Here is a 22,055-nt window from a genome sequence, read left to right on the forward strand (position 1 = left end):
AAACTAACTGAAGTTAGGTGCTCAAAGGAGACACCAATGTTATTAATGTGCTCAGAGTCTCAAAGAAAAAGGATAAGGATAATTACAATCTAAGTGTGAGCGATATTGATGTTTGGGTTACCAAAGGGGACACTAACAAAATTCAGTTTCTGAAAAGTTGCGAAGTGTTTGAAAAAAGTGGCAATAAATGTAATAAAGTTCTTCGATGGTACTTATTGGCAAAATGAGAGATGATACGGATACTAATTTCATTCTTAGAGTGAGCGACATTGATGTTTGGAGTCTGCATTGGTTTTTAACGTCCCAAAGGTGATATTGATGATATTTAGGTTTTGAAAAAATGCCAATAAATATAATTAGGTTCTCAAAGGAGTTTTGGATATAAGAAAGCAATCTAGGGGGCGATGTCCCGCGAAAGCGTCGTAAAGGAATGATTTGCGTCGTACGTGTACCCGTTGCTCCGAAAGGGTTAAGAGGAGCCTCGTCATAATGTCCTTTGATGTAGACGCCGACATCGAGCACGAGTGAAACGGATCGTGAGCTCTAAAACCCGCTGCAGGCCGGCCATTTAAATGCCGAGTTAATAATTTACTTCGATTACTCGTAACGACGATTCTTGATGCCGGATTGGAAGCGAGGGATGGTTTACGATGGAGTAGAAGTATTGCGGGGAGCAGAAAGAATAGCTGCCGTGACATATCTGCTCTTTTCGCGACGGCGAGAGCATGGTCCTTGCACATCACCTGCATTCGGATGAGTCGCGGATCGAAACTTTTTTTCAAGCCCACCCCGATCTGACATGGAGGACTGGTAAGTTTTTTCACTCCCATATTTTACTTCTCCCTTTTGGGACCGTCTTTCGCTTTTGGAGTCCACATTATCGGCATCGATTGTAGGCGAAGCGAAGAATGAGCGAAAAAAAGGGGATCATTTTGGCGCGCTTTCTGCGAACTTTTTTTCGGGCGCCGTTTCGGGGCTCCCCCTGGTGGCGTCCAGCGTGAGCCGCCCGCCCATTGATCGTCGCGATCTCGATCGTAGCACGCGTCTTTTCCGAGCATGGCGGCCAAACTTGGGTACCCGCGGCCGCCACGGCCGCCAGCCGCCGCTGCTCCTCGCAGAAACAGACGGCACACGCTTGCTAATGTTCTCCGGTAAGTCATTTCTAACACCTCTCCGCAAATACCCGCTACGAACCTGTCAAAAATGCCATCCCCCCCCCTCTCTTGCAGCACGCTTATGAAAAATCCGAGTGAAAAAGTGTTTACAAACTGTTTTCATCAATAACTCGCTCACAGAACCGCAATGCATATTTTAATGTTTGTAAGTATTGAATTTCATATGAAAAAAATATTACGTACAAAAAGTACTTCATTACCTGAAAAATAATTGGAAATGAAAACTTTTCAAGTGTGCTAAAACGAAAGCAACCCGTTGCGAAATTTCAGCCTGATGCTTTTTGTCAATAGCACGTTCGTCGAACCTTATGCATATTTAATTATTCATGGAAATGAATGTGGAAGATGACGCATAAAAAATGTTTAATTACGTGGAAAGCAGTTGGAAAGTAAAACAGTTTTGATTGTTTAAAATGAAAACAAATTTCTCTGAATTGTTTTCCTCACATAAATTTTAATCTATTTCATCACTCTTCTTCAGATGCTTTTTATCGATAACACGGTCAACGACCTTCGTGAATAATTGATTAATTATGACAAATAAATTATAAATGAAAAGTTTCGTACAGAAAAGGTTTAATTTCATGCAAAACTGTTGGAAACTGAAGCATTTCAAAATTCTTTAAAACTCAAGCAAACCATATTTTAATGAAAGTTGCGTCTAATTTTATTGTATTCCATTACTGTTTTATTGCATAAAGTCGAACTCGTTTATAGCGAGCCCTTTTTTTAACGAGAACTCGGATTTAGAGATGAAATCCAAAAGATTTGGTTGGTACAATGTTAAGTCTATCGGAACAGAACTCACTTTTTACGAGCAAACCCTTCTGAAAGCGACCATTTTTTTTTTTTTTACAGTTCATAAAATGTCTGCTGATTTCCTCATCAAAAAAGATTGTTCGATTTTAAGAAAAAATTTGAAAACATTTTGAATTCAACCGAAAGTTAGATAAGACACAAATCACAAGAACAAGTGTTGGCACGGTATTTTTTTTTTTCATATTCGCGGAGTAGAGGAGCCTTTAAAAACTTTGTTGAAGAGAATGTTATCATTTCCGAGATATACTTCCGAGGATATTTCAAGTGAAAGTAAAGAGAGAGAAAATGACCACCATAACGTCAAATGTGAAGAATTTGAAGTTAAATAGCTCTGGATATACTTGGCTTGGTGAGTGAAGAATGTTTTTCGAACCCTACGTTCCTCGAAAACAATAAGACAGCTCAAATAATATTTCCAACTTATTTGGTACTGTACAGAATTATAAAAATAACAAAGCAAGCGTGCATAAGTTTTTATGATTTTTTTCTTGAACCCATCTCATACGAGCACTCTTTTATAACGCTCGTAATAAGCGAGTTCGACTGAATATATATATATATATATATATATGTATATGAATTGTTGCTTCATAAGCAGAATAAAGAATGATTTTTATAATAATAAAATAAAAAAATATTAAAAAATGTATTAAACAAAAGCGAAGACATAACTCACGTTACGTTTTGAAAAGTAACTATGGTAAATTTGAGCCAGCCTGGACTTTGCACTACTTAATATTTTTTGTATCACAGTATATTTTAAAAGTATAAAGGCAACAATTTTTTTTTATGACCTTGCAAGCAAGAACGCATTACTGGGACTACTAATTTTTTTCTAAGTCAAATGAGCTAAAAAGTATGAGGGGGCGCAAAGTTAGCCGGACTGTTTCAAAGACACCCTGAATGTCTGTATATGATTTCCTTCAAATGGATAATTGAAAACGAATCTGATGTTAACAACTAAAATAATAATAATAATATAAAAAGAAGTAAAACGTGCTACGTTCTAGAAAAGCGACTACGCATCAGGAAAAATATGTTTCAAAATATATCTAACGTCAGAAGACTGGTTAACAATTTAATAAAAGTTTTTGCGACACCAGATAAACACTTGCGAAACTGCTTTTATGAAACAAATAAAGCATTATGCTTTGCATGTGCTGTAAGAAATCAAATATTACGCAACTGAAAATTGAATTTCTTTTTGCGTTTCATGGTTTAAAATCGATTTCACAATTTGTTGACAATAGAACATGTTAAAAATTCAATTTCTTTGAACAAAGCAAAATTATGAAAGTAATATTTCGGAAAATAAGTTTTCTAGCATTATTCCATTTTTTGTTGATTTCTTAGAGTGCGAGCATGTATTTTTGTTTAACCGTTTTTCTCTCTCTCTCTTTAATGATTTTAAAACTGCTCCAAACATTGTTCTCGTTGACATGTGCGAAAGCGTGACAGTTTTACCGTCAACATCCGGTTTCCGATGTGAGTCTTCTTATCTTTTAAAAAAGTTTCCAAGTTCCGGGAACTTCCGTACATTACAGATTCTTTAAAACTGCAAGGAAGATGGTTTTGTTTAGCATTGAACAAAAGGATGCATTTGAAAATGATTCAGTGATGCAAAGTTGCATCACTGAAGTTTTTGTAGGCAAAATGGAAAGTAGAAATTGAAAACTAAGCAAGACACTAAATTTGATTTATAATTCCACACTTATTTGGGATGGTTTAACAGTAAAAATGCATTTTGTATTTAAAAAAATGAAGTTATTGTTAAATTTAGTAACAATAACGGAATTATCAATGCACTTAATTAACAGTCCATTTTTTTTAATCCATTGCTGTTGTGTAACCAATGGAGTTGAGGGTGACGGTAAGTCCTCGAATTTCGAAGGACACTTTCCAGATCTAGATTTTTTTGACACTATCTCCGAAAATTGTATAAGTACTTGTGGACACAAAAAGTTATCAAATTTGAACTCTTTCATTTTTATCCAAGAATTATTATTATTATTAATATTATTGTTATTATTATTTTCTTTTGCGGCATCTGCATTTAGGAATTGCTTTTTTATGCTCCTGCCCCTAATTCTGCGATTATTTCTACTACTGTGTTAAAAATTAAAAATAATATTTGTTTTCTGTCTAAAGAAGCACACTGTTGCAACTTCACACAAGTAATAAACTGAGAAAAATATATTTATAATGTAGAAAAGACCTATAACTACATTCTGCTGTGGTTGTAGCAGTTCTCTTATATGGTGGATATACGAGTATTTACCGATTTTTTACCTCCAATTAAATCTCCAAAAAAATTTTTAAGTGTCCCGAAATCTTTCCTGGATATTGAAACATGCCTCCAGGTCGATGTTCAGAAATGTGGTCACTCGAGATAAGGAGATTGTTGGGACATTCGCTGTTTAACCATTAGAGCAACATGGCAAGAATATTCCTGGTTTTCTCTTAATAAATGCACACATTCGGGAAACCTACCACTAAAACTCATCAATGGAGCTGATTTTTATGATAAATAACTCTGCACCGGGAAGGAATTGTGGTATAAGCTTCGTCTGGTGTGTGGACCAGGTGTCTCCTACCTACGGCCTGCGGATAACATCCAGCCCGCGAACAAATTTTGTCCTGACCGTGGGAAGCTTGTACACTGAGGTGGGAAAGAATTGATTATCTGTTTCTTTTTAGACATTTTTAAAGAAAACTAAGCCCTGAAAATCTCAAAATCCATCACTTAACGCTCAGTTTAAATAAAATTCACTGGTTTATGGGGAGGGGGGTAGCGCCAACTATACCGTCTGCACGAAAATAGTGTTGATTGTTGAACCGCCTCACCTCAAAAATTTCACGATGTGGCCCTTGAGTAAAAACTGTTGAAAACCCCTGGTGGAGACGATTCTAAATAATTTAACACTAAACACATACGCAAAGTATTTATTTCACATGCGGAGAGATGATAATGATCTAAATATTGTTTTTGACTGTAAAAATACTACATTAATTGTTTTTGACACTCGAATATATGACTCGCTAATGACTGAGAGACTAAATTACTCCGGCTGAAATTTTATGCAGAAATTGTTGGGAACACTATTAAGGCTCTCTGACACACCGCAACGAATTAAAACATTATCAAACTATTTTGCTATTACTGTCAAATTAGCATTAGCATTTCAGGATGAATTTCCGTTTTCAATCAGCAATTACTATATTTGCACGTATTTGTTTTGTTTAGAGATGTTAGTAGCTGTGCGTTGACACCTGCATGATCAGCTCGGTTGCAGAAACAGCGTGACGCTGTAACGTGCACCACAGATTCTTGAGAAAGTCTGCAGAATGTTTTAAACTTGGGGGAGAAAAAAACCTAAATTTTTAAAAGAATTTTTTTTTTGCCCTTAAGCAAATGAAGATTTGTGCCGTATTTTCAGGGATAGAATACACAAATAGAATGTACTTGTATTAGCATTTAATTATTAATCATTTCTGATAGCCGATTCAGATTTTGGTACAGATGTAATATACCCCCCCATTTGGCGACATTCGATTTTTTTGCACAAAATTAAAATATTTTTCTCGCCAATGAGGCGATAATTTTTTATGCATGGCATCCCTGGCCAAACTAACCTGTGTTTAGCAACCCGAAGGCAAACTTACAGATCTGTTCAAACTTGTTTACTTGGGTTGTTTGGGTTTCACGCAGGAGAGATACGTGGTGTTGTTTCGTGCAATATACCTTACAGGAATGCTTATTTTGTGTTAGTTTAAATTCAGTAGTTGTGTTTTGAAGTAAAAATATTAGAAAATGCCAGTTTCTTCAAACTTGAAGGTTAATTAAAAGTTAACTCCAACGTGGTGTGTATCTGTAACGTGCCATTGTCATATGATGTATTGTTTTAGACTGAGTGTGAATATTTATACCATATAAAAAGGTAAGTTCTTTATTTTAGAATTCAAAAAAAACCTCTCACTTCCAAAATTCTTTGTTTTTACAAATCCTTGAGGGGTTCTTGTAGTATACATAACTGTGACCATACTCCGACTGTAATGTATATTAACAGTCGGAGGGATAACGGACCGAGCGGAGCGAGGTCCTGGCGAGCCAGAGGTCTCATAGTACTTTCGTAATGAGACCGAGGCAGGGCCGGCGAGCCGAGGGCTCGTATCCCGGAGAAATGATGAAAAAAAAATTAATGCATTAATTTCGACTTGTAATCAATACAATAATTTATTTCATTGTATTTTAATATGTTTACAAAAAACCCCGACCCTGTACATTTTTGAAGCATATATTCGTGATGTTTTTTGTTGTGCTTTTATGTTGTTTTTATATGTATTGTGTTCTGAAGTGCTTTGATCATGTTTTTTTATCTGATTTTTTCCTGTTGGCGCTAAAAAAGCATCGCTAAGAACGATGTATGACATATGTCGTTTTCTTGGCGACGCTTTCTTGGCGCCAACAGGAAAAAGTCGCCAAGGGTGGGGTATATCACATCAGTTCCCAGATTTTACAATTAATCTAATGTAGGTTTATCTTGCAGACTATTTATTTTATTTTTTAAATTTGCGCCGTAGATGCATAAAAAAATTCAGGTGCATAAAAAAGTTCTGCTACTAAGAATATCGGTTCAATTTTTACTCCCTTTCATCTTCATCATCAACATTTTTTCCCGTGTTTTTAAATGCTAGGTTGACTAGGGATATTTTTTGGAGTCAAATATAAGGCCATGTTGACACAAATACACATTTAATAAGAAGAACATAGTCGTCTTCCACACAACCAACCTCTTCATCCGAATCGCTTCAAAGGGCACCTCATAACATCACTGCCTGTTTGAGCGCTCATTTCGTTCCATAGATGTTTTTATTTATATTTTTACGATGCGCATGTGTAATCATATAACATTTTATTTTTCAAATACGCTATAAATTGGAACATGATCATATTTAAAAGTTTCGAAAGCTGTGATAATTATTTTTGTATGCTGTCCAGAGACCAAAAGGTTGTGTCAAGAACACCTTTAGAATTCGCTGCCTCGGTTATTGATTAAAAATACGTATTCAATCGGAAAAAAAAGAGAGAAGGAGAATGTTTTCAATGACACATATTCAGCACATTATTTATTGCAGGGAAAGGATTCACATTGAACAAGACACATTCAAAAAAAAAAAAAAAATAATAATAATAAAATCCCTCGAAAAGTTCTCTGAAGAAGCATTAGTTCATAGATCTTTTAGAGCCTAAAATCTAAGTCGTTATTTTAAACGATATCTATTGTTATATTTTACGAAAATTAATAGCAAAAACTACCTAATGATTAAAAATTTTTTTAGGCAATTATCAAATGAAAATCAACAGCTGAAACTGCTAGATAACATTTAGAGTTGCCTAAATAAAGCATAGACAGACATAAAACAAAAATTCTCACTTTATAACAAAGTTCAATAATGCCAACAATAGCCTTTTGCTAACGACAATCTACTCCCTCCTCCCTCGTTTTCATTTATATTGTATTTTCGTGTGAATAAAATAGTATCATAAACGAAAATTTTGAAAGAAAAAATGCAAAAGCAAAATACAGAAGTTGTTAGTGTTGGTGCAAATATAATTTCGCTTTATTACACTCGTTTTAAAACGGTGACAACATGGAGAAGCAGGAACCAGTAACTTCGTTAGAATTCTCAATAAATACACATCCTAATAAAGTTTTTAAAATACAGTTTTTGAATGTAATGAATGTTGATGTTTTAAAGTTAAAATATTGTGAATAGGAATTGGAATATATAAACCGTTTTGGACTTAAATGATTAGGAAGATGTTTAAATAGAATTATTTTTCGAGGGAGGGAGAAATTGTAGGTACTCTCCATTCTGTAACGCGCACTACTTTGTGTCTCCATGGAATTTGTAAAACACACCAATTACATTAACACACGAATTAATTAACTTATATATATATATATATATATATATATATATATATATATATATATATATATATATATATATATATATATATATATATATATATATATATATATATATATATATATATATATATATATATATATATATATATATATATATATATATATATATACAGTTGGCTCTCTGTTTAATGACTTTCAAGGGACCAAAAAAAATCGTCGTTAAGTAGAGAAAGTCGTTAAATAGAGCGTCAACAGAGAGCCAACTGTATATGTATGTTTATTCCGGTATTTGGATAAAAATTTTCAATAAAAAAAAATTATGATAATAATTCTAGGACAAAACTGTCGAAAAACTGAAAATTTCATTGGCTATTGCAAAGAATGATCAAAGACTTCACGGACGTGTTGCTATGACAACGGTGGATATTTTGCATGTAGGAACGTGGTGCAAGTAACACTAGTTGGGTCTACTAGTCTTCGCTTGCAGTATAGTTAGTCCTGTGCTTCGAGGTTTGGTCTGTTTACCGACCTATGTTACTGTTTGACTATTAATCCTGACTTATTGCAGTGTCTATGTCCCTGTGTGAATGTATGTCTTTGTGCAACGTGTAGATAAATCTCACTCTCTCTCTCACTCTCTCTTTCACACTTTTATCTGTTAAACATTACTCACATATAACCGGGAAACCGGGGAAGTTTGATAAACAAATTTTAAAAATTCACCTTTTTTTTTTTTGAATATTTGCCGTATTTACTTGATTTTTGTGCTCGAATACACTCGCGTGTTTATAAACATCTAGGAATGATCATATAGGTAATAGCGAATGATCGAGTAACGCTTCTGACGTCATCAACAATGAAACTCGCTCCACGGCATGATAATTCGATAATGTTTTTTGGTAATGTTTAACATGCAGGGAAATGCTTTATTTTGACGAGGCTGAACTGGATCCAGTATCTTATTTTTTTATTGGTAAGACTGTCAGTTTAGGAGAATGAAGAAACGAAAAAGTGGTCAACAATGAACGCTATCTACTGGAGTTTAGGGTTAGCATTTCAACTATCAAAATATCACCAAACAGGGAATTGCTTCATTCAAATGTAGAAGCACTTTTCACCCGTCATACCTTGACGGGCGATTTACTAGTGTTAAAATATAAATCATAATGCTGAAATGTCAAGTAAAATTCCCAATTTTTTTCTGATTTTGATTTATTTCTGATGAGTTTTGTTCTGATTAATACTTTGAAGATTTCGTGCTAATTAAAAGAAAAATAAGTATTGGTTTTATATTTTTATTTGTTTACGGGGTATAAATCTTTTAAAAGTGCAACGTATTCATTGGCATCTTATAGGCATTCCACTCTTTTCCTTTCGTTCTCTGATTAGATTAAAGTGCGTCTCGTGCGCATCACTGATACAAGAAAAATATCATTTATATATTCTTCAGTGCTTTTTTATCAGTATTATTTCTTTCTTTCTTTTTCGTTTTTTTCGCAGAGTATAAGACTGAAATGGAATGATTACATTTATATACTGTCTGAACAAACCTCTAAGTCTAACTTTTTTTACAGAAACTTTGCGATATAAAATTGGAAATACACTCTTCTGAGAGTGATAAGGAATCCCATTTCTTCTTATATAGGAAACACTATTGCACTACATGAATACGAATTAGATTTCTTCTGTGAAGCTATATGAAGTACAGCAAACTATTTCAGTGGACTACTCGCGCTTTGAGTTGACTTTCACGGAAAGAACGGACAAACATTTACAAAAACTTCCAAAATAACCATTATAAAATTTTATGTACAAACTTTTCGTTTTAAAAATCAGTTTTCAATACAGTTTTATAAGCTAATTTGGCAAAAATGCTTTCTAATGGCTTAAAAGTAAGATTTAAATATTCTGAAATAATTGTTCAACTTTTCTGTCCTATGTTTATCAATCTGTTTCATTGTTTTGTTACAGTAACACAATTTTATACTAATTTGGCAATTACTTTTCCCAACGATAATTGCATTTTTGTTTTAACACATTTACAAAATTTCATGCTGATTCCGAATTTAAAGTACCTAAAAAAATCAAAACGTTAATTATACACATCTAGCTACCAAGTTAACATTTACAATCATAAACCATCTACACTTTCTGCTGTCATTTATTAAGTAACAATTTAACTTCACACTCCTGACAATTTGCAAGAAATATTTTTTAAAAGCACTACAACACTGATGTTTAACTTCTTGTTTTATTCGAACGTTTTATGGAAACTTTATTGCATTGAGTAGTTACGACCATTCATTTACCACATTGATTAATTCGATTTATTGTTTTAACGTGCAGATTCGTTACAGCGGATGTTATTTCATTGAGCGTCGTATGCACTTGTAATGCATTCGTAATCAAACTGGAAAAAAAAATCTACACACATAAAATGGCTGTATGTGTGTGTGTGGTGTTTGTTTTTTTTACAAATCCAGATTTATGCCAAATTTGGCACAGAAGCCCTTTGATAATCAAGAATATTCATTGGGGTTTTTCGCTTCTGTATAGAAGGTCAAATCTCCTGTACGGGGAGGGATTCGCCAGAAACTCCGTCAGATGGAATGTTTATTAGGGTGGGCCGAAAAAAGAAAGTTTTCGCTAAGCAACTTCTAATAGCAAAAAAAAGTTGTATATTGCCATCCTTAACATAGGAAAAATAATGAAAAAATTAATATTTATGTCTTCAGATCGCGCATTGGCTGCAAAGTTTGGAAAAAAGGTAAAATGGTCAATTTTTAAATATTTTTGTAAAATTTAAATGTTAATTTGCTTTGTTCTAATACCGTTTAAATGCTTCCTTTTAATAGTCTTTTCATATATCTTTCAAAATAATTTGCATTATTTTACAGTTTTTAGTTCGTGCATAACCCGCAAATTTACATGAAATTAACCGAAAATCGACATTTTTAGCTTATTTTGCACATTGCAGTATTTCTTCTTTTCGATCCCAGTTATGTATTTTTTTTAACAATAAATGTGCCCGTTGCAGCTCTTTGCTGGAAATATAATCATATTTTCTTCTATTAACAACCTCAGAATCAACTCCAAGTAGGTGATTGCATTTTATTCCACCCTGCAATTCCCAAGAAGAGTACTTATTTACAGGACTTATATATTTTTAACATAACTTACATTCACAATAATTATATTATTTTAAACAAGTTTCTACGTTTAGATCAAGGTTTGAGGTTTGACTGGTGATTTTTTACATTGATGATCGCGAGAATAAAATTTTTCACATTAATCCATACCTTGTGCTATGCCAAAATACCCAACCTACTGACTGACTAACCAGTTTAAAAACCCTTTCTACAGCCAGAATGTAAAATATGAACATTAACTGAATTATTGGTAAAGCTTCAACTGTTTTTGTATAATCATATATTACTAAATTCGATATAATTCGTTTGGACGAAATCGAACTTTTAAAAACTGACTTAAAAACCGAGCATAAGTATATTTGATGGATATTGTCAATGTAATACAGAAACGAAAGTGCAAAATTGATCTCGCTCTCACAAAACCAAGACCTTTCGAAGTCATTAGCAATCCTTAACGCGTGCTGAGTACTAAGACTATATTTTGCAATCTAAACTACTAAACTCGTAAATTATATCTTTAAACATTATGGCTTGATAAAATTTAAATTTAAGGAAAAGAACAAACTTCCGTGAAACATGGACCTGCACACTTATTTAAAGTTACAAAATCTACAAGTCAGGTGTCTGATGATCTTTTAAACATCGTGGATCCGGTGATTCAAAGAAATGCTTACTTTGCCATTTTTGAGAAATTGTTCTTGGTCATGGCAGTGGACTAGAGGCGAAATACAAGGGAATTGGATTGCACTACGGTGTACAGTACAACGCAAAAGATTTTCCATTAGGAAACGCTTATATAGCTATAAGAGAATTTCTTCCACCAATATTAAGATTTGAAGCTTCGAGCTATAACAGTTAAAGAGTTGATTGATTGACTAACGTGTTTACTTACCTCTACTTTCCCTATTTTATCACTTCTAGGAACTATACATTAAATTTCTATATCAAACTCGGGCAATTGAAAGGATTGCGGAACTGCTCAGTGAATTTCCAGAAATTCATTTGAATTATTAAACGCAAGAGATGGATCTATATGAGAAACTTTATGTTCGCCAAAATCAATGCCAAACTGAGTCTATGTCCAACTTTAAGCCTTGATCGAAACGTAGAAACTTGTTTAAAATAAAAGTTATTGTGAATGTAAGTTACTTTAAAAATATATGTCCTGTATAATATAATAATTAGTAAATTATTATATTATACAGGAATTAGTAGTTAAAAATATATAACTACTCTTTTGGTAATTACAGGGTGGAACACAAAATACAGCTACCTACTTAAAGTGGGTTCTGGATTGTTAATGCAATTAAATATACTTACATTTCCAGCAAAGAGCTGTATCGGGCATATTTATTGTAAAAAAAAATACATAACTGGGATCGAAAAGAAGAAATACTGCAATGTGCAAAATAAACCAAAAATGTCGATTTTGGGTTAGTTTCACTCAACTTTGCAGCTAATGCTCGAACTAAAAACTGAAAAGGAATTAAATATTTTCAAAGATATAGGAAAATAGAATTAAAAGAAAGCATGTAACTGGTTTTTGAACAAAAATTTTGAACATTTGGATTTTTTTTAATATTTGAACATTGACCATTTTTTACCTTTTCTTCAAACTTTGCTGCCAATGCGCGAGCTGAGGACATTAATATTAATTTATTATTATTTTTTTAATTATTTTTCCCCTGCTTAGGATGGCAATACACAACTTTTTTTGCTATTAGAAGTTGCTTCCCGGAAATATCCTTTTTTCGGCCCACCCTAATGTTTATGCCTATTAATAACAATGACTGGAGTTAAAAAAAATAAAAAAAAAAACCAGAGGTTTAATTTTAAATTTTGAGTTATAAAACTGCTTTCTTCCATACGTAGACGGGAAATTTTACAATTTTTTTTTCATTTATTTAAGCCTGATTGTTGACAATGCAACGCTTGATATAACTTTTATTTTCATGGTAGACTATGCAACGCCGAGTAACGCAGCTAGTACAAAATGAAGAGAACCTGAACAATTACCAATCAAAATAAAAGTATTAAAAGCGAACGACAGCGAAAAAAAACCCTGCCACCTGCTGTAAATATGTTTAAAAACTTGTCCAAAGACTAGCATAAATTCATGTAGTTGCTTTGAGTACTATTTTTCACTGTGAGTTACACTCAAGATTTGAGTTACTACCCATATCTGGCCTTTGTCCTCCTCAGCTGAATAGGAAAGTGTAATACTACTTCCAAAGCAGCACCAGTCATTTGCAATGCTTATGTATTCGTATTCATCATCATTTTGCTGGGAATATTCACTCTCTCCTGCACCCATTGAATTCCATCCATTTTTATTTCGACTAAACTGAAACACACGTTGTTTCGGAAAAGAAGCTTTGGAAAAATGTTTCACTAGCTATTGAAAATGTTTGTAAAGGTTGCGTTTGGCATGGTATTTGCAATTAAATGACAAATTATTGTATTTAAATTTATGGGTACGAATTTCATCCGTGGTTCCTATTTATATAGGTCATTGTTAAAAAAGTGTAGTTTTTCTGTCACACGCCTTTTACAGTAAAAACTTTAAAGAACAATTGATTTAACAATGATTTTTAATTTCATCAAAAATTTATCTATTTAAACCTTCCAAGAATTTTTTAACAACAATTTTTATTTTAGTATATTTTTGGTTCACAATATGTGAATTCTCACCTCCGAGGCGTGTCACATACCTTGTGTGACTGTTTATGGTGCTTAATAACTCCTTTAATTACCCGACTGCGCGTGCGCGACCCAAAGGAGGGTAATGTGTTTATCGGTCTATGTATGTATGTCCGTTTCTGTGTGACAACAAAATAAAAAAATACAGAAATGGGAAAAATTTGCCGCTTTTCTCCTGAAGTTGCCGCGTACTTTGTTTTACCACTAGCTTTTTAAGTGTTAATTTCAAAAAGAAAAAATCATGGGACCTTAAAATAAAAATCAGAAATTTTGTCCTACAAGTGAGTCTTTTATTTCATTTTAAAAGTAATATTTCAAAAATTACATAAACAATAAAAAATTATTAAATAAAAACAAAAAACCCGACTGCGTAAAAACCAAAAAAACTAAAAAGAAAAATGTAAAAATCCAGTAGTTTAGAATGTTATTAAGTACTACTGAATAACTACACCGTTGAAATAGTTTTATAACCGTACACAGATAAGACAAATGATAAATTCAAAAGCAGAATAGAAGGATCAACAGTCGGGGACCATTCAAATTTTACGGGCTTCTTTGAATCAGAAAGTAATGTTCAGTAGTACTTAATAACATTCTAAACTACTGGATTTATACATTTTTCTTTTTAGTTTTTTTGGTTTTTACGCAGTCAGGTTTTTTGTTTTTATTTAATAATTATAAGTATATACTCATTTATTGATTATTCCTTTCACAAGTGTCTCAAATACTAATTGTTTAAGCATATTTATTTTTTTTAATATTGTGTTTTAGTTCGTTTTAGGAGGATAAGAATTCATGTCACACAATAAATTCTCAACTCCGTTACCTAAACACAAAATGCCATTAATCATTAACACGTGGCAGTAATGACATCAAATTTTCTGTTCCACGATACAAGGGAGCCCCCTTGTTTATTTTCAGCCACAGTTGAAATTGTGAAATTTTTGTCGAAACACAAAAAGATAGATTTTGCTTCAAAAACTTAGTATGGTTATTCTGACTTCTCACCTCCATGAACTTGAATTTCAGGGATGAAAATTAATTTAAAAAAAGAAGTGAACATGTTTTCATATGCTTAATATGTGCAGATTGTGTAGCAACGAAGAGAAAAAAAATTCCTGGAAAATGTATGTATTACGCCTATATTAATGGAAAATTCCTCACCTCCGTGACAGATCTTATCAATGTCATTATTTCTGAGGTGAAAATAAATGAAGAAGGAGAAATACATCAATAATAGACATTCTATCAAAATTATAAATTGCCAGTTTATCCTTAAATTTACTAAATACAATTTTTTAACATACATTTGAAACTACTAATTAAGCTGTACTTTAATTAAGAGTGCTTAGTATTATGTTTCCACTAATAATTAAAATACCTGATTGTTTGCCCCAAATTAACAAAATTACTACTTTGATATTAAATTGGCCTTGATTTTTAAATATTAAAAGTTTTTTCATTTTATTTTCCTCTGTACAAGGCACTTATTTATTATTTTTATTTTTGAGCAAAATAATTGGAACTTAGCTGGATCATTGTTTATGTTTACTTCTAGTTGGTAACACTTTCATGTAAGAACGAAAAACGAAGAAAACACAAGGTTTCGAAATTGAAAAATATTTGCGTTCAAAAGTTACATTTTCTGGAGAATGATCCATATACTAATATTTATAAATGATGTACTGCCGTGGAAAGGTAAAAAGCAGTAACTGCAGAAATGAGTGTTAGATATTTAATGAAACGCGTTTTGAATTCCCCACTAACAGCAGTGGCATGTTGAAACTTGATGCCAGCAATTTGATTTCAAATAAGGCATCAATTTTTCTCAATCACATAATGATTTTTTAAAAAGTGGACTTAAATACACGGGGAAAAAAAACCTACTTTCTATATTGCAAGAGAAAGAAGGTTTTTTCAAAATACATGCGAGTTTATTATTTACAAACTAATTTATGATTCAAACAATTGGAAATGATATGCTAAAAATATTTTATAGTAATTAGAACAGATACCATTGTTTAATGTAACCTAGATTCCTATGTATTTTTTACTACTTTCTCAAATCCTCTACACAAAGGGGACATATGGAGCCAATCCTTATCCTAATCCTAATCATCAAATTTTATACCGAAATATACATAATATGATCTCTTTACAAAATCTGTTACATTTTTTAATGCTTATTCACTGCAAATTCTCCACAAATATAACAAAAAGAATTCAGACAAACCCTTGTTGACATTTTGGATATTTAATAGATAGGTTAAAACTTTCAGCATGGAAACCATAAAATTATACACATTGATCTGCCGCGGAGGAAAAAAAAAAACCATGTACGAATGGAACCAATCAAAGTTCAAAGAGTAACTGAGCAAAAAGCAGAGCTGCGAAATAGGAGGGGGGGGGGATGAAGAGGAAAGTAAGTAAGTCGATCATTTCCAGTCATACCTGATTCCAATGAAATTCCTTTAGTATTAACTGAATTTTAATAAGGAATTAAAAAATATTTTATCTGCAGATTAGAGCTATTTTTAAGATAACTCCGTTCAAAAAAAAAAAAAAAAGAACGAAATTGTGGACATATTAATTAATTTAAAAAATACTTCTTTTTATTTATTTATTTATTTATTTATTTTTTGTCCCAGGTGCAAAAACATCTTTAGCTTTCACCGTAGTGCCAACTTATGACACTGTATGATGATACCTTTCCTAAAGTATAACAATATTTAATATAATGGAGCTTTGAAAATCTAAATTTTCAATTTCTTAAGCATTGGTAGGAACCTAATTTAATTTTTTGACTATTTTTCCTGACAGCAACGTCCAAAAATTTACTAAAATCAGTTTTTTTTTTTGGTGATCAGTTTTTTTTTTTTTTTTTTTTTTTTGTACAGGCCTGTGTTATCCAAATATTTCTGAGCTGAATTTTAAGTTAATCAAGTTTTGGAAATAGTGGTACTTTTGCATCTGCACATAGATTAAAATAATTTTGTAAGGAATTTATAAGGATCCCTGAGTACTGTAAGAGTAATTGTAATGCTTAAATTAAAAAAAAAAATCCTCAAGAAGTCTTTAATCCTCTACATTCAATGAATAAGACCAAGTAATTACAAAGTTTTAAAATGCCAGCACCTGAAAAACCATCACAACATGTCTATCAGTTTGGATTTATCACACAACGGTTCTTCTGTCAATTAGTCAGTTTTTTAAAAGGTTTTTGGACTTACGTTCGATGGTAATTTTAACCTTTCAATAACCTTTAGAAGCAACACGAATCACTAACCTTTAGATAGAGATACGTTACAGAATAAATTTACATTATCAAAGACTTCATTCCTTTTATGCAGCAACGAAGATGAAATGCTATGATCTTTTCTTCGTGTTTATCACTTCATCATTTTTTTATGAATGGTATTATTCAAATGAATTATTAGTTATTTTTTCTCAGACTCTCAGTACTTATTCATGATTAACATATTTTGAATTAAATCTTAAATTAATATATGCGACAAAAACTAGATTTTGCGTAATTGATCATACTTAGGAAAACAACGCGCTTCAACTGTCTATGTGAAGTACTTAAGAATAATCGTGATGTAGTTACAAACTTATTGGTGCTTAATGAAGAACTTTTTCGGTGTTACGCTTCACGTGCAAAAAAAGTGAAAGTTTGAATAAAAGCTTATGGGTTATTTTTTTGCATTTTTATTTTGCATCTTATATTTTATATGCCATCCATAACTGAAACATTTTATATGCTTAAAATGTAAGTCCTACGTTTCTATTTTAAACTGATAAAAACAAAGAGGAATTAAGATTCAAAATCTCCCGAGTGTCGTACGACCTCTTTTCAATGTGCGTACGACATCGCCGTATACGATCGACAACTATTGACACGTATTTTTTTTCCTTTTGTTTGTAAACTGTGCGTGATTTAACGTGTTATGTGATAGATGTCAATTAAAAATGCGGAACAGCAAAATCATGCATTACTGCAGGCGGAAATATTGACTATATTTTGCAAACGCGATGACATTTTTTATTTTTTTCCAGCTAACCAAAGCCTTCAAAAAATGAATGCTGTTGGGGAATAATACATGCTTCAATATACTATCAAAACATAACAGTTAACCGATACTTAATTGATAGTTACTTAAATGAAATAAAAAAAACTTAGCGTTATGCACGGGACATATTTTCGAGAATCGCTCATTTGGCTATTTCATAACGATAATAGAATTTTTTAAAAAAGTTTAAAAAACTAAAAGCAGACTGCGGCAAAAAACACTAAAAGGTTAGAAACAAGGTAAGTGCTGTGTGATATCATCATCTCATTGAGTAAAACAAGTCATTTGATATGTAAGATATTCCTATTTATGTAGTTCTATTATTAACCTCTGTCACTGTTACATTAATAACATTAGCATTCAATTCAAATGCCGTCGTTTCAGTTTTTAACCTTTTAAAAAACTTTTAACATTTTACGTTTTAACCTGCGATGGACAACAAAATAATAGCGTGAATAATACACACTTAAGCAAGCATTTAAGTATGATATACAAGAATGATAAATTTGATTTCTTAATATTATATCAAACTGAAGGAAAATTTTAATTATAAAAGATTGATCTTACTTAATAACACTATAATAGTAGTCAACACCAAGCTTGTTTCTTACCTTTGGTTCTCTTAGTCGAGTTATTAATAAATTTATTTAGAACCCGCAATAAAAAAAAATCGATTGAAATCGAGGTTTACTAGGTAAAATAGACTCCTCCTACTGTTAAAGTCGATTAAAATGTAGCCTATGTTACTCGGCTATTATTATTATTCGGCTATTTTTATTTATTTACTCATGTATTTGTTTTTTTTTTTTTTACTTCCTTCTCCTTTATTAAAAACTTATTTTATTTAATTTGATGAAAAATAGCTTAATGATCGAGTAGAAAATATTTTCTCAGAAAAATATTTTATTTCTCACTTCAAACAGGAAAAAAGTGAAAAAATTTTCCACATTTTTTGGAGATACAAACTTACTGCCAAAACTAAAAATAATGTTTGTATGCAATTTTTACTGCAAAACACATTGTTCTTTCTTTATGTCTAAGTCTTAACATTGTCTTATGTCTGGATTTAATTTCCAGAACAAATTTCCAATTTGTTAATTTTGAAAAAACGTAAACTCTCTTAACTATTTCACTTTGCCCCACATTCCTCTACATATACTCTCAAACAACAATACAACTCAACAGCAATATCTGTATTAAACAACTGAAATATGTTTCTTGTATGATTGTCCATTTAGCAAAATAAGTTTTTTTTAAAAATATGTAATCAATGTGCAAGATATGTACATATTCTGACATATCTTAAGATACTCAATCACATGCATTACAAAATACACATCCGGTAGCAACCAGAAGTAAAATGAAATGAAATTTGTCAGTGGAAAAAATCTTCTTATCCTATAGATTTTGAAGAATTATTACTTCCTTAATGCCAATTCTCATAAGGTACATTAAGACACCGCATGTAAAAAATACATAACATACTGCTGATTTATGAAACATGTGTAAAGAATCATTTTCGTGTTTCAAAGTTCCAAAAAAGTAGAAATTTAAACGAAAATATCGGTTTTTCTGTGGGATAAATACGACGAATGTACAACTAAAACCTTCCGACTGTTCGATCAGCACGAGTTCAAAACTCAATAAAACGACGCTATAAATACTTTTTCGTCAATATTGTAGGATGAAAAACGAACTAAGTGCCATTTCTCAACACTTCCTTCGTTTTTCTAGACCCCAGTTATTATTCGTATTTTGTCAATATTAGCTTTAAGGTAACAGAGACGGCAGGAATGACATTCTGCTTATTTGGGACAAGTTTTGACTCAAGAGAAAAAGAATATTTTCTGAAGACGGATTCAGTATATCCCTGAGTGTTGATGCAAGCAGCGTTGAGGGAAGATTCAGTTTAATGTAAACTAACTGGGATTTGTTTAAAAGAAGATATTACGGCAAAACTATTTTTATCTTTAAGACGGATCATAGATATAACACGAGGTGAAAGTAGAGAACCCCCATTTTTACGCTTTATTTACCCTTTAGAATGTGATATTTTGGTCGCAGACGTGCGCGAATGGAGACGAAAGACGATTTGAATTCTTACCAGAAATCTACGGTTTTGACGCAGTTGTGAATGCCAAGTAAAAACAAGCTTTTCCTTTCTTTTTACTTCCTTTTACAAAAAAGGAAGTATTGTATTCGCGAAAAAATTTTCACTCAAAAATCGACCTTAATTTCCATTTTGCTCACCCCCAAATGAATGTTGAGTTTTTTTTTCGATTCGACCACATGCGGAAAAGTGCCTAAGAATGGATAGACACGCGAAATATCCATTTTGACCATCACCGAGGTAATTACAACGACTTTTCTCGTGACGTCTGTATGTATGTGCGTATGTGTGTATGTGCGTATGTGCGTATGTGCGTATGTATCTCGCATAACTCAAAAATGGTATGTCCTAGAAAGTTGAAATTTGGTACATAGACTCGTAGTGGGGTCTAGTTGTGCACCTCCCCTTTTGGTTGCTTTCGGATGTTCCTAAGGGGGTCTTTTGCACCTTTTTGGGGGGAAATCATTGTTAATTTCGATGTAAACTCAAGTGGCGTTATAATTTGTCGGACACTTGGCGATATATCGCCAGTCTTTTGGTCGCCAAGTTTTGTCGCCAACTTGGCGACAAATTTGGCGGAGTTTTTTTTTTTTTTTTGGTTTCAATTTGGCCATTGTTGGTGATATTTAGAGAATAAATATTGAATCACATTAAAATAGCGAATAATGGGGAAATGACATTAAATTGGAGTAAAAGGAAGTCATGTGATGCACACATCAGCTCGTTTTTTTTTCGTATTTAGATAAATAAAAAGTTAAAAGCGTAACAAAATAAATGTAAACAAAACATAAGCAGTTTATTATACACACACACACAATTGTGTAATTATTAGCTTTATTGCAAGTTATTAACTTGAAGTAAAATATTCTACATTAAGACAGCGCAAATGCAGCTAAGGTATTAAATGTAGTATATCTAGATATATAAAAATGAATGTTTGTCTGTATGTCATCCATGAACTCAAAAACTACCCGGCAGATTTGGCTGAAACTTTCACCGTTTGTTATTTTTGGTACTGGGAATGTTTATAGACCAGTTCAAAAAAAAATCCGATCGATAGTTCCTTTTTTATTCCAATTTAAGTCACAATCCATTGGATAAATACGAATAAAATTATCGGCTGCAGAAATTAATTCGCGTGAAAGATCTCATTGATAAGAAGTTAGCAGTTGCCATTTTTCTTGAGTTTGAACAAATAAATTCTTTCTTTATTGTTTTATGGCTTTTCATGCAACGGTGGGATTTAAAACTTTTTCTATTTGATATTTTTAGCGATTGATTGATCTTGCAAACTGCGTGAGTACAAAATTTGAGTATAGTCACGGTTTCACTTGATACCTGGACCAATTATTATGAAAATTGCTATATATATATATGTATTTTTCCACGGAGAAGGTGCATAATATGCTCATTGAAGCCACTCGCCACCAGGTGGCACTGCAGAGTAGCAACTTCTGCCCCGTTCAACCGATTGTCATGAAAATCAGTATAATGATGTATTTTTTTGTTGGCGTAGCAACGCGCGTCGGGTACAGCTAGTTACATATATTATTTAAAGTCTCACTCATAGGTAGCACAATGGCAAGTGTACTAAACAACAACAAGAAACACAAAACAATATTAACAATATAAATTGAAAAACCATCCACTATAATATTAAAATCTGTTCCCGTCCGTCTGTCTGTCTGTCTGTCTGTCTGAAGATCAATCTTCTCAAAAACCGCTGCGAATCGGGATTCAAACGAAATACCGATCAATTCGAAATTTTCCAAAGAAAACAATAGGACCAATCTCGTAATTGTGCGACTTTAATTAGCGGAGATATTAATTAAAACGTTAATTAACATAACGTTATTCAGGAATTTTTATTTCTTTCCTGTTCCCATTTCGCATTTGGAAGAGCAAGTAAAATTTTAATAATTGTTTTAAAAGAGATTTTTTTCGTGCTGTCCAAATCTTAAAACAACGTTTCCATCTTTAATTTCATTTTAAATTAGTTTAAAACTGGTTGCTCTATACGGACATAGCCTTTATTTTACCGGCTGTCCTTTTTTTATTTTTTACATTCAACGTTCTTAACTCTTTTCAGCGTATGA

The 22,055-nt window shown here is 32.3% G+C and overlaps 1 protein-coding gene across 1 annotated transcript in view; it reads left to right on the top strand.

Moving 5' to 3' along the window:
* The first annotated feature begins 736 nt into the window (after window positions 1-736).
* Window positions 737-22,055, top strand: part of LOC129219283 (cAMP-specific 3',5'-cyclic phosphodiesterase 4C-like) — a 559,626-nt gene continuing 538,307 nt past the window's right edge. Inside the window, exon 1 of the mRNA XM_054853616.1 lies at window positions 737-810. Coding sequence (XP_054709591.1) covers window positions 800-810 — 11 coding nt within the window. The 5' untranslated portion in view covers window positions 737-799. The remainder of the gene's footprint in view (window positions 811-22,055) is intronic.

Source organism: Uloborus diversus, chromosome 3 (assembly GCF_026930045.1).
Source record: "Uloborus diversus isolate 005 chromosome 3, Udiv.v.3.1, whole genome shotgun sequence".
Lineage (NCBI taxonomy): Eukaryota > Metazoa > Arthropoda > Arachnida > Araneae > Uloboridae > Uloborus > Uloborus diversus.